The sequence below is a fragment of the Stegastes partitus genome, unplaced genomic scaffold (genome assembly GCF_000690725.1).
Source record: "Stegastes partitus isolate 25-593 unplaced genomic scaffold, Stegastes_partitus-1.0.2 Scaffold633, whole genome shotgun sequence".
NCBI lineage: Eukaryota > Metazoa > Chordata > Actinopteri > Pomacentridae > Stegastes > Stegastes partitus.
In genome coordinates, this window is record NW_007578364.1 from 250,604 (window position 1) to 264,148 (window position 13,545).

General features: G+C 41.9%; 3 protein-coding genes across 3 annotated transcripts; 2 read left to right on the plus strand and 1 right to left on the minus strand.

The window, feature by feature from the left end:
- The first annotated feature begins 940 nt into the window (after positions 1–940).
- fibina (fin bud initiation factor a) lies at positions 941–2,002 on the plus strand. The gene has a single exon (XM_008289717.1). It carries the CDS (start codon positions 953–955, stop codon positions 1,580–1,582), a length of 630 nt encoding a protein of 209 aa, XP_008287939.1. The 5' UTR covers positions 941–952; the 3' UTR covers positions 1,583–2,002.
- Positions 2,003–6,428: 4,426 nt separating this feature from the next.
- Positions 6,429–9,479, minus strand: tmem276a (transmembrane protein 276a). Its single transcript, XM_008289718.1, has 4 exons — positions 8,363–9,479; positions 7,779–7,892; positions 7,509–7,646; positions 6,429–7,343 (listed from the first exon to the last, which is right to left on the minus strand). The coding sequence occupies exons 1-4, from the start codon at positions 8,772–8,774 to the stop codon at positions 7,096–7,098; spliced, it is 912 nt and encodes a 303-aa protein (XP_008287940.1). The 5' UTR covers positions 8,775–9,479; the 3' UTR covers positions 6,429–7,095.
- A 715-nt stretch (positions 9,480–10,194) lies between these two features.
- spi1a (Spi-1 proto-oncogene a) lies at positions 10,195–13,146 on the plus strand. The gene is made up of 5 exons (XM_008289719.1): positions 10,195–10,342; positions 10,731–10,824; positions 10,912–11,090; positions 12,389–12,542; positions 12,659–13,146. The coding sequence occupies exons 1-5, from the start codon at positions 10,316–10,318 to the stop codon at positions 12,967–12,969; spliced, it is 765 nt and encodes a 254-aa protein (XP_008287941.1). The 5' UTR covers positions 10,195–10,315; the 3' UTR covers positions 12,970–13,146.
- The last annotated feature ends 399 nt before the right edge of the window (positions 13,147–13,545 follow it).

The window sequence follows — 13,545 nt, forward strand, 5'->3', positions numbered from 1 at the left end:
TTACAGACTTTTATACTATGTTAAATACATTTTCTGATAAGTTGACATATTTTTGGTTCCAAATGCATGACAAATGTCGATCTTTTGATATTTAAGAAAAAAAAATTGTTAAAAAACAACAACAAAAAACAACACCTGTCACCTAAACCAAATGGCCTGGGGTCCAAAAGACCCCAAAAGTCCTGAATAGGGTTAATACAAGTACAAGTAAAATGAGTAGTTACTTAATCAATTAGTCAGTTGACAGACAATTAACAACTATTTTCATAATCAGAGTAGTTGTGTTGTTATTTTCAGACTGTATACAAACACAACAACCAGTTGATTTATGGGAGGGGAAAATGTCAGCAGGTTAATTCATAATGAAAATAATCCCTATAGTTGCATTTGGATATGAAATAGTTCAAAATGAGCTTCAAGTCAACCAAGTAGAACAATAAAATCCTGCTTTTACATGAATGCAAGAGTAACAATGATCTAGTGATAGATGATATGATAACATAACAGCAATTAGGGGCCACTTTTCTGTGCTTTTACTTTTCAAGGGTCATTTTTAAATAACTTTTTGTGATTATACATACTTTTACCTAAGCAACATTTAAACTGCAGGACTTAAACAGTATTTTTATTTTTATTTTTTTACTTTACTGCACTAATCTGCGTTAAGATGTTTTATATGAAAAAGACAAAACAGTGATTTTGCACCCAAAGGTTTAATGAAATCCGTTTTCAAAGCGAAGTGATTTAAGAAGCACAGATCAAAATGAAACTTTAAATGTGTGATTCTGTGTGTTTGTGGAGTCCAGGGGCCTCCAGGGGCCCCTCTGACTTTAACTGGCAGTCTGCGCCTTTTAGGTGACGGCGGATCGTGTAACATGAGTCGGGATGAAAACTGCTTGCTGGATCCGGCTGCCAGTCCAGATGCTGTTCGCCAAAGAGAGAGAGGAGGTGCATGATGGATCCCGTCCCACTGCTGCTCATCATAGTCGCGTCCGTGCCGCTGAGCCCGGCAGTCTACACCGGGCCCCTGCAGCCGGAGATCTCCAACGGCACCTTCCATCACTTCTTCGTGCCGGACGGAGACTACGACGAGACGGAGGACCCCGAGCAGTGCCAGATGCTGTTTCGATTCTCGGACGTGTATCCCTGCGGAGCCAACGAGGACAGCGACTCGGTGGTGCGCGACGACTTCGTCATCACCAAGCTGCAGGCGGAGGACGCGGCGCGCCTGTTGGAGAGCATCGGCCGGACCGTTGCGCACGACCTGGACGGGGAGGACAGCTACGGGAAGTTCCTCCAGCGGGAGATCAGCCAGATCAGCGAGGCCTTTTCCAATGTGGACAAGTCTCTGCTGGAGCTGGAGGTGAAGTTTAAACAGAGTCAGGAGACGGAGCTGAGAGAGGAGCAGCAGCTGAACGGCAACGTGGTGAAACAAGTGAGCGACATCAGGGGCGCGCTGAGGGAAACCACCGACATCTACCAGGGACTGAAGGACAAACACGAGCTGCTGTCCCTCATCATCCGCAGTCATGGGACCAGACTGAGCCGCCTGAAGACTGAGTATCTCAATGTGGGCTCTTAGTGGACTTATTGCAGCTTAATGTGAGAGTGTGTGTGAGAGGAAGTCAGAGGAGCCTCCAGTTTCAACAAGTGGAAAGTTCACTGTGGCTTATGAGTATCCTCCTTAAGTATCTGAAATCCCCTGACCTCCGGTTAGTCCCATTCTTTGGAGCTGTGTCACTGAAGGGGCTCAAACACAAATATCAACACATTCCTCTGAGTCAGGAGGGAATAAAGGAAACGTGAGCATAAATTACATCTGGAGGAGCTCTGTGGTGCCACATCTGAGAGGAACGGCTCAGAAGACAGCCCAGTATGAAAATAAATGCCCTCTTTTTGGATTTATTGTCTCCCACATCAGTAAAAATGACCAGTTTGTAAGATATAAACTACAATTTTAGGTTATTCTAACTGTTTTAATAAATATTTGGTACTTATTTCCTCTCTTTATCCTCCTCTGTCTTTTCTTTTTCACACTTTCTCCTGAGACATACGCACAAAGTCACAGTGTGTCGTATTGTCAAATCCTCCTCCATCCTTTTAAGTCTGAGCTCCGCGTAAACAGTGAAAACCTCTACAATCTTCACTTCTGATTCTCGGCAGTAAAAAAAGTGACCCTGCTCCTCCTCGTCTGCCAGGTCTTTACGTCACCGTGTTTGTTGTTGGCACTACAAGTGGCAGACTCGACTGTCCCTTGAAGTGGCCCTGGTTAATTGGCGTTTGAAGTCTGTCACTGCCTCCCACTTCCATCTGGAAGTCATCTACTCGAGTATGAAATATGTTTGTGCAAAGGCAGCGATTGTCGTCATTATCTGCTCTTTCGTCTGTCACATCCTATAGAGATTGCGTTTGATATGAAATGACATTCTCAGCTCTTTCAGCTTGTTGTTTTACTTTAAGTAGACCTATTATCGGCCTGCTGGTATTTCTGTGAAAACGCTCCTGTTTTGCTCCTCAGCTGCTGATATACATCATCTTATTTCAGAGTTTTCTGGGGAAAAAAGTTGTTTTGAATTCCTGAAAAAGGCATTAACTTTGCCCTCCAGGGTCACACACACACAAACAGTCAGGCTGTTTTAATTTGCAGTGCCCTGAATTTAATATTTTGAATTCCTCCGGTAGTAATCTGTCTATTTTCTGTCTTTAACTACCATTTAAAAGGCTCTTGTTCCAGCCAACGTCTGCAACAACCACAAAATAAATGCCATACGCATGCCCACTTTTTTTTTTCTTTCTTTTTTTTTTTACAGAGATAATGTCTCTGCAGATGTGAAGGAGCCATGGGCGCAACTGGGTGTGATTTCCTCTGTCTGGTTTTCCTCACAGTCCGGCTTCCCCTGAGGGACCCCTTTTTAAAAACAGCTCTCTGTAGCTCAGCACAGCGCAGGCCAACCCCGTCAAAAACCCCGAGCGGCAGGAGCTCCATGTGCACAGAAACCCTATATGTCTGCGAGGCTCTTAATTTCCAGGGGCACAGCACAGGGCTCGCAGGATTTGATTAAAAGATTTGGTTAAAATTTCCACTGTAGAAGAAAAGGTAGAGCGAGTCGCAAGAGACGCTCAGAAGAAATCCACCCATCATATTTAATTTGTCTTCTTTGGCTCAAATCATTAATTCCACCTATAGAAAAATATGCTTTCTCTGCAGTTTGGATTCAGGTCCCTGATGCTTAGAAGCACAAAGGCCTGCTGTTGGAAGAATGTATTCTCCTCACTGACGTATCTTGAGGACAAACAAAGAAAGGTCAGGAATGCAGAGCGGAGTTGACCTGAGAAAACTCTGACCCTTCAGCACAAAGCCCCAAAACGACTTGGCTCTATAGTGTTGTTGTAAGAAACATGAGAGCTGCTAAAGACTACATCTGCTACTAATCCTGCTGTTATTATCACTGCAGTGAACCCTGTAGTACAACTATTACTTCTACTAATAGTTTTACCATCATCCAGCTACATCTGATACATTTTCATTTAGGTGCCCTTGTTTGAGGAAAATACAGAGACTGGTCATAGTTCAACTCCATGACGACTAAGCTGTGAGAGGAGCTGCATGTCAAGTGGAAAAATTCCTTCTGAGCAAAGTCTGTCTTCTGATGAAGACCATGGGATGTGGTTGAAAGTTAAAAACCTCACAAGTTACCCTACGATTAGTTTGTCAGTCTGTTCTTTTGAAGGCAAAGAAAAGCTTTTGTGTAGAATAAATGTACATATTTAAGAAAAGTTACCAACATAAGAAGACAACGCAGTGTAATGTTTACACTATAATACACCATCAGAACTTATTAGGCTGTTAGTGTTTATAATTCTGTGTTGATCTGAATTAATTAAAATGTCGTGAGGTATAAGACAGCATTCAATGGAAATACTCAAGCAAACCTTATAATTGTACTTAAGTGCAAACCTTTAGTAGATGTACCTGCTCTATATATACAGTCGTCCTCAAATGTATTCATAACCTCCCATTAAAGAATGAAAAGACAGCTGTCACTGAAATAAGCTGAAATTAACAAAAATAATAAATAAAAAAATTTATGAAAATCATGACATTGCTTTTGAATTATGGTTCAACAGAAATATATATTTTTTTAAAAAACAACAAAAAAACAAGCAAACAAGCATGATGGGACCTGTAAACTAATATTTTGTTGAACAACCCTTTGAGACAATCACTGCAATCAAGTATTTTCTGTAACTCTCAATCAGACTTTTGCACCTGTTGACAGATATTTTGATTGTGGCTCACTGCTCATCAGCAAAGTGTCTAATTTGTCCAGGACAGTGTTTTTTGTTAGTTTGTTTGTTTTTCTTAATTATACTTTTTAACCACAATTCAAAAGCAATATCTTAGTTCACTAAATTATAATTTAGCAAATTTTTGTTTATTATTACTTTTTTCAGTTTCTTGTTATGTGAGTGACGATTGTGAATTTTGCTTTTTCTTTAATGGCAGAGTATGAATACATTTGAGGACGACTGTACGACTGAACAAAAATATCAACGCAGAGAAAACTTACACAAAAGATTAGATTTCATTTCAGTTTTTTTTTAGTTTAAAAAAGGGTTTAAAGGTGCTTGAGCTGTTCGACTGGTGGGAGTTAATCCACATCCAAGTTAATGGACACTGATCAGACAGAGAGACCAGCACACAGACACTCCTTTGACCAGCAACTATAAAGGGCCACCCCAAAACGCAGCTTTATTCAAATGACTCGATGCCACAGACGACAAGAGAAAGACGAGAACGGACTGTTAGATGCTGACATGTCAATCAGGGCCGTAAACAGGCACTTTAACGTCTCCATCATTTGTCATCTAAGATATAATTTCAGACAGCATGACATGACAATCTGCCACATGATGCTCTGGATGTCCGACAATGTGATCCTGTCCCCCAAAATGTCCACCAACTTCACCGAGAGTGTCGGTAGGAGTGGGACAACATCTCACAAGCAGCAGCGTCAACCTCGTCCAGCATAGTGACCACACTCATGATGTCCACTCTGTTGTAGAAATGCTGTGTGTGGAACAACAGACACTTATTATAATGTTAAAGGAATGTATAGAATAGAAGAAAATACCTTTCTATTTAAATTCAGTAGATGTATATGCACCTCTTTACCTCACCACATTTATCTGGCCATAAAAAGTCACTTCTTTTTTTCCAACCATGCAGACTGTGGTTCGACATGCAAAACACAGTCTGAGGTCATGAAATGTAATGCACTTATAGACTATAAACCATCCAGGAGCATGTGCAGTAATTAGACCACCTACAGCATTGAATGGCTTTTTAATGATGTGGGCACATATAGGAAATGTAGGTTTTCTCTCTTTAAACACACAGCGCTTTGTATCACCGTTGCCAGAGGGTGGAACACTGCAAATAGAGCCATTCTTCACAGTGAAGCATTGATATGTAAACACATTTTTACAGCAAAAAAGTTTCGTTTTTATATAAAATTGATAGATTTTTCTACAGTGGAACTGGTAAAGAAAAACTCAACGACGATGAAATACTGCTGCTGGACTACACTAACACAATATAACTGTTTAATCCCAAATGTGCTCATCTTTCAGCTTGTCAGAAAGTGCACATAATTTCATAACAGAATGCACTTTCTGCATTTATAATATACAGCAAAGCATATCACCATCTAATGTTTGCTGATGAAAACATCGTCTCCAGTTTGGTTTTAACCAGCAGCAGGGATTTCTTTCAAAACTTCAGCTGCATAATAACTCTGTGAAGATAATAAACACAATTTGAGTAATACAATAGAAGAGAGGAGGCGCAAAAGGAGCAGAGAAATTGCAGGAAATGAGCGAAACCGGCATTTGAATGAGATGTCAGAACGATTTAATTCCTCATAAACGTTGTGGCGAACTAATTACAGCTCACAGTAGCTGTATATGTGTTGTTAATGGAGTCAAACTCAATATAATCAATCAGAAAGAAGTGTGCAGCTGTCAGCATTTCTAAAGCACGTGATCGGAGAGAGTTCTCTGGATTTCATGTCTGATTTTATGCCATTGATGTTTTTAAATGGAGTTTTATTTCTCTATAACGCACGGCATAGAATGACTTCACTCTCTGTGTTCTATTTTATTTGGATTGATTTATTTTCGTCCGTTTTGTCACTCAGCTCTGGTCACTGACTCACGCTTTGACCACTCACATTTGCACATAGAAGTGTTCAGAAGTGGTTGCATAAAACGGAGGCCTGCACACAGCTCCTCGTAACGCAGCAGAATTACATCCAGTTAAAATAATGTCGTAAAAACTTTGGACTCCATTAGCAGACCTCTCTGCCGGCAGACGGACCGGCGAACACACGTCACAAAAGACGACCACAGAGACTTTTATGTGTCTATTCGGTTTGTTACACAGGAGGGCAAAAATAGTTTTGCATGGCTGTTTTATTTTTCAAAAATATTTTGATGGGGGTAAGACCTCAAGAACAACAAAACATTTCCCTCAAACACAGTCTGGTCTTAATGCTCGTATTTTTTCCTTGAATAAACACAAATGCATCTGCATACATACAATTCAAAAAGTACATGTACATATCTTGTTTTGAACGGGTACATAATGATACACAGTTGCCCTTTTGAAATGTGACGGTACACATCCATGGTTTGATCTTCAATACAGATTTCAAAGTTGTGCTATTGATTTTCTGCCAGTGTTTCTCTTTTTTTTTCTTCTTCTTCTTCTCAAACTAGCAGATTTTACAGGAAGAAATTATATTCTCCTCTTGAAGAGCAAGCAATGACACTGAAGAGTTCATTCATAAAGAGGGACGGGAAAAAAAGCACCAGAGGAACTGAAAATCGTCTTCAGCCAAATGTCACCTCTTTATCATTTTCATGTGAGGGAGAGCCAGTGTTCTGTGCTTTCTTTGTGCCGAGCTGTGTGAAGGCTCTCCATCCCTCTCTCCCTCCCTCCCTCTCTATCTCTGCTCTGAGTCCCTGGGTGAAAGTGTCTCTGGAACAGGGCTCGTCACTGTTTCAGGATGAGACAGGTGTCTGTTAGATGTGTCACACACAGCCGTTCTCCTGTCTGGGCTTGTGCACCACGGGGGTCTGTGGAGGGTACAGGGAGGGAGCCAGCGTGCACAGGAAACCAGCCAGCAGCGTGAGGCCCAGTCCGCCCCACGCACAGAACATGGACCAGCCGTAGCCGTGGCTGATGTCCTCCGGTATCCCGAACATGTAGCGAGGATAGCGAGACAGTTCAAAGTTGATCCCGGCCACACATGTGCAAAGGGAGATTATGCAGCATGTCCCTGCCAGAGAGCCAGAACAGAGCCAGTGAGGCACACAGCAAAAAAAAAAAAAAGCATTTCCATCCCCCTTGTGATGCATCATTACAGCAATTCTGATTAACGCGGACCACACTGCCCCCCTGTGGCCAGCCAGGGTAGTGCTCTTTTACGTAAAGTGCATCTTACCTCCCATGAGGAAGAGAAGTCCGGCGACATACTGCATCAGATCATGCTCCTGACAGCAGCCCAGCACCCCAATGATCCATCCGAACAGGATGATGGATATGGCCATGCCTATGAAGCTGGCAGTCATCCTCTGCAGGTCTGTAAAAAAAAAAAAAAAACCACACACACAAGGAGACAGTGTTAGTTGGGGCCCTGCCTGGTTTCTCTGCATTAATTCATGAGATGGACGAGAGAAAATAAATAAATAAATAAACAAATCTGGCAACTCACGGAGTGCGTGCCACTCATCCTGCCTTATTGTCTTGGTCAGATTGATTGGCAGGTTTCTGGGGAGCGCTGATGATGAGTAGTAGTATTTTATTGGTGTGCAGCGCGGAACCAATCCTGTGGATGTAAACAACACAAAAGAGGATGTCTCACGTTAGCTCTGAGATTAGATGGAGAGGATATCACAAGGCTCTCTGCTGCCACCCCCTCCCAAAAAAACAAAAAGGCACCCAATCCCCCCCTCCCTCCCCTCCACCCTCCTTCATTTCCTCTCCACCACCACCCACCCATCCACCCACACCATTGTGGAGTAGCTTATTGTACGCATCTCCAGGCTTCTGTTACTACAGCTCGCCCTTTAGTGCTGGCAGAGAGAGAAGAAAAAAAAACAAAAAGCACACAGCATTGCATTGTAACTGTACTCCGTGTTATACTGCGTAGGCCTTCAGGGTCTGTGCGCAGCATCAGCACCTTGGGTAGCGCATTCGTGCACAAAGTATTTACTGACAGCGCCTCACACACACACACACACACACACACAGAGAGAGAGAAACCCACAACAAATACATTATAACACATGAGCAAACCTTTAAAGATTAAATCCTCCGTCTCCAAGTCAAATCCCTCCCGGTGGCACTTTCTCCACAGTCCGGTGATGGTGGAGTTGTACTGCCGACTGCAGAGGGACTCCATGGCCGGGGCAGGATCCAAGAAGTGCCGCTTAGCCCGCAGCAGCATCCCGCCGCCGCCGCCGCCGACGCCGGAGCTCGTCCTCTCCACGGTCTTTTCTTTGGGCAGCATGCGGAGCGGCAGGTTGTTGTTGGAGATGTAGATGTAGCCGGGGTCGTTTCTTTTGTTTGAGTAATTCTTGCAGCGCTGCCGGTGCCTCCTCGCGTCGGTCTCGTACCAGTTGTCAGTGCTGATCGCCACCGCTATCAGTCCCAACGCGCAAAACGCCAAAAACAGACCCGCCACGGTTAAAGTCCTCATAGCAGCCATGTTCCATGCGTCTCTCGGCTCGGTGCCGTGATGTTTCCACGGGACAGCAGGACTCCGCTCCTGGCTGCTGCTGCTGCTGGTGGTGCTGATGCTGCTGATGCTTCTGCTGCTGTCAGTGTCTGAGGTGTGGAGCAAATTCAGTAATACAGAGCAATCTGAAATGCGGATAAATCACCGAAGCCCCCATTTCTTTAATTTGTCAGCCATCTCCGATTAGAGCCAAATTCTTCTAGTGGGGTGGAGGGGGGGAGGATCAATAAATTCGGGGCCTCGATGAGCTATTTTGGTTGTCTCCTCTAATGCCTCTGAACTCAGTCTAGCCTAGATACTGGACAATCCAACATTTCTGTCCAGTAGATGGAGACAGAGCAAATATTTGGAAGCACAACAAGCCCCAGAGCTGCACGTCCTGCACTGAAGGAAAACACTGCCACAGTCTGCACAAGTCAGACAAGAGGAATACCCTGCCTTTGTCTTTTTTCATCCACTACCTCGTGTATCATTTCATCTGCTGTTGTCTAAAGTGAGGACTTAAGAAACACCACATTGAGCTCCACAAAGGGCCTCAGTTTTTTCTCTCAGTTGCATCACATCCAACAGATTGCTTCTGGTAAATTTCCATCCCAGCAAACACATCAGAAATATTGCAGAACACTGTTTGGGTCATTGTATTGTTTTGAGGGGAAGTAATAAAAACTTATACGCATAACAAAATGTAACGACATTTGTCCCACAGTGTATGTTTGTGTCTGGACTTCTTGCACAATTTTGCACAAACAAGCAACAAACAAGCCACAGTGACTCTGTCCACGTCGGTCGTGTTTTCACTGGTTTCATTCTCATAATCATAACTTCCTCTATTATAAACCATGATCCCAAAGTAAAAGAGGAACAAACCCCAGTTCCAAACTTCACTTTTGGTTTCTGCTCCTGTGTGCAGCAACTCTAAAATTTCCTACATGAAGTTGTTGTGATTTAAAAAAAAATGTGAATCAGATTTTTCCTCCACAGTTTTCAACCAAATTAAACAAATTACCGGTGTTATTATATTTGGATTTTGTTCTGTGATAGGAAGGAGTGAAGGATCAGAGTTAATGTCACTGTAATCACATCACAGCATCACTCGGGCTGATGAGAGTCGAAGCACACGAGGGGCTCGGTGCTTTGTGTGTGTGATGACCGTCCACTCTCGGGGCAACTGCTTTAACATCCTGCACAAATATCCGTAGATGTTTTACACGTGGCTCAAATGAACACAAAAACATATTTTCATGTACGATTTAGAGAATCCTCCCAAACATGCAGGAAACAAGTGTGAATATGACACTCGGCCATCAGGAACTAGCTGATTGCTTGAATTTGACATGTGGATGATGTGAACGTCGACTGCATATAGTCCAGCTTGTTTCTCACTTTCAGTTCCCATTTGCGTGTCGAAGCCGGTGCTGGGCGACGTTGCGTGTTTTTCAGTGAAGAAATAGGAAAAAGTTGACTTTTGTCACAAGCTTCAAGAACCACGAAGCTCATGCTGCCTTGTTTACATGATGGACGGCTTCGTCATATCGTCTGTAAGTTATTCTTTTTGGTTTTTACATCGCAGAACGAGTCTTTGACTATAGTTTGTTAGACAGATTAGAACATTTAACTGTTCATTCTGTGTGTTTCTATAAGTTATATCTACATTTAAATGCTGTTATCTTGAACACGGTTAAACTTTAGGATGTTGGGAATTGAATTTATTGATTATGTACATGAGAGAAGAAGAGTTTTGTTTGTGTTTAACAAGAATCATGTTTGGTGTGTTACTTTATTCTGTTTATTTCTCTGTTTTTCTAAGAGATTTTCTGTTTTACATATTACAAAGCAGTTCTAGAGTTGAGAACTAATGGTCATATTAGACTTCACTTTGGCCCAGATAGAGATATTCAAACTTCATCTAATCTTTCCCTCCCAAAGGCTTCAGAGGAAATTATTCCAGGCGAGCCAGAGACTTATCGCCCTCCGGTAGAGCTGTACCCCTACCTCAATACTATGGGGGAGATTTATGAAGGTGAGGAGACTGGATGTGCCCGCTTTGAAAAAAAGAAATAAAAAAATCCTAACACAGCCAGGTGCTTAAACTTATGGAACTTTCCAGACCATAGATGGACCTTCCACTCTGAGCGAGTCCAGCCATCAGAGTTTGAGAATTCCCCCGTGAATCATCTCACAGAGCTGCAGGCCGTGTCTCCTCAGCAGCTGATACAGCCCTACAGATACGAGTCTCTGCCCCTTCACCTGGACCCTCCGCTCGCCCCTCTCTCGGTGTCACCGCAAGTAAGTCAGCGTGTGGAAGTTTATGGGTTTGGAAAGTCTTAGCACATGTGATGGAAATTTCGGCATGCAAGTGCCCTGGCAAGGAAGTGACTGATAATGATTACATCCCCCCGTTAAACACATCATTAAATCTAAAACAGTGTCGGTTTTGACAGTGAATTTATTAATAGCACGCGGCAGTGATGTTTTGCACTGACATTATATCAGCTGTTACTACAGCAGTGATTCACATAAGTCTGTTTGCTCACAGAGAGATGACACATTTACTCGACGCAAGTGTGCGGATTTTGAGCATGAAAGGCCACTCACTGGAAAAACTAAGTCTCCGTTGATTCTAATCACTTTCGGGCGAGCTTGACACTGATTTGACACTGTGGGTTGTTTTTTTTTTTACATTTTAAGAGAAAATGAAAGCAAATTAGTTGACTTTACTTCACTTGACTTGAAATTTAAATGTTAATTAGGGCTGTCGGTTATGATTATTTTCATTAAAGTTGCCTCCTCTAATAATCCTTTCGCCCATGCAATGTCAGAAAGCTATGAACAATTCCCAACATGATTTTTCAGAACCCAAGAAACATCACAAAAGACAAAGGAAATCAGCAAAAATTCACAATTAAGAAGCTAAAATCTAAGAATTCTGGCTATTTTTTGTTACAAATTAGATGTTAAAATTTGTTGGCAATGAGTATTGTTTTTTGAAAGAGTACTAAATCATTCCATTCTAATGTTAATATACATAAATGTTCGGTTTCAATCGAGTTTCATTTATATAGCACCAATTCATCACATAAGTAATCTCAGGAAATCCACACAGCGAGGTCAAGACCTTAAAATATTACATTATAGACAGAAGCCCAACAAATCCAAGGATTCCCTTTGAGCAGCTCCTGTGTGGATATGTGAGCTCCAGAATTTAATACCATGGGATGTGTGTCTTTAGAATCAATTTATTGCAGCCTCCACAATGAAAACACACTATTTTCAGGAATTACTCAAAAGAAAACATGAGGGATTTAGAGCTTTTGTGAAGTCTTTTTTTTTTTTTTTTAATGCAATTTCATCTTCACAAATGCAGAACATGATGTGGACAGTCTGGGATATTTTCACTGAAATGTCATCTGCACCACGTGGTGCTGCTGAGCACTGAATTCTATTTTGGCCAAGCAACTTCCTCTTTTAATACAATGGCAGTGTTTAAAATGTCAGACGGTGAATAATTGCAAAACAGAAAATCGCAGCTCTGTGACTTCTGTATGTAAACTCCATGTATGATGTGCTTTACATTTCCCGCACAGATGCCATATTTCAGCTACCCGTATCAGCCGTCATCCTCGCCTGGAAATTGCTATTCAGAGGAGGACAGAAGAGGAATCATTCCCCTCCTCGAGGTATCAGAGGGGGAGGAAGAATTTGAGGACCACAACCACTCTTCCTTCAGGAAAGACACTAGTGAGTACTTGAGATACAAATTTCTGTTTTTTTGTTGTTGTTGTTTTTTTAATGAACATTAATACTGCAAACCTGCATAAATTAACAAAAATTGCTCCAACAAATATATTTTCCAGGCAACAAGAGAAAAATCCGCCTGTACCAGTTTCTCCTGGACTTGCTACGAAATGGTGACATGAGTGACAGTATCTGGTGGGTGGATCAGGACAAGGGCATCTTCCAGTTCTCCACAAAACACAAAGAAGCTCTGGCAAGCCACTGGGGTGTCCAGAAAGGAAACCGCAAAAAAATGACCTACCAAAAAATGGCTCGAGCTTTGAGGAACTATGGTAAAACTGGAGAGATTAAAAAAGTAAAGAAGAAGCTAACCTACCAGTTCAGTGAGGAAGTGCTGAGAAACCACTATTTATGTCCGTATCCTCGCTGATGAGAGAACAGAGGCTGTCTTTATCATGCTGAAATCACGAAACTAACCCAAATTCTGTTTTGCCTGTATATTTGTAATTTCACTGTTTTACTTCCGAGTTTCGATACGTATTTATTTGTAATGCCAGTGTGTTTCTTCCTGCAAAATTCTATATAAACTGCTTATTTCAGACTCAGACTAAGTTTGTCTTTGTTTGTGTACAAGAATTAGAGAATAATTAAAGATCAGGGACTGCTGACTGCCCCACAAATGATCTGTAAAGATTTGAGTGATAGATAGATAGATAGATAGATAGATAGATAGATAGATAGATAGATAGATAGATAGATAGATAGATAGATAGATTTAGTAATGTCAGTCCCAAAAGAATGGTTGCTAAAATGTGAACTCATAACTGACATTAAAATAAACACTGGTCTTGAGACTCACTGATCAGATAACACCTCATACTGATCAACTTCAGACCAGCACTGCATCAGAGTCAGCCACATTATTACACCATTTAAAAAAAAGTGTATCTGGAACATCAAAATAATCAAACTAAAACACCTTACTGCTATCTGACCCCAAATCATG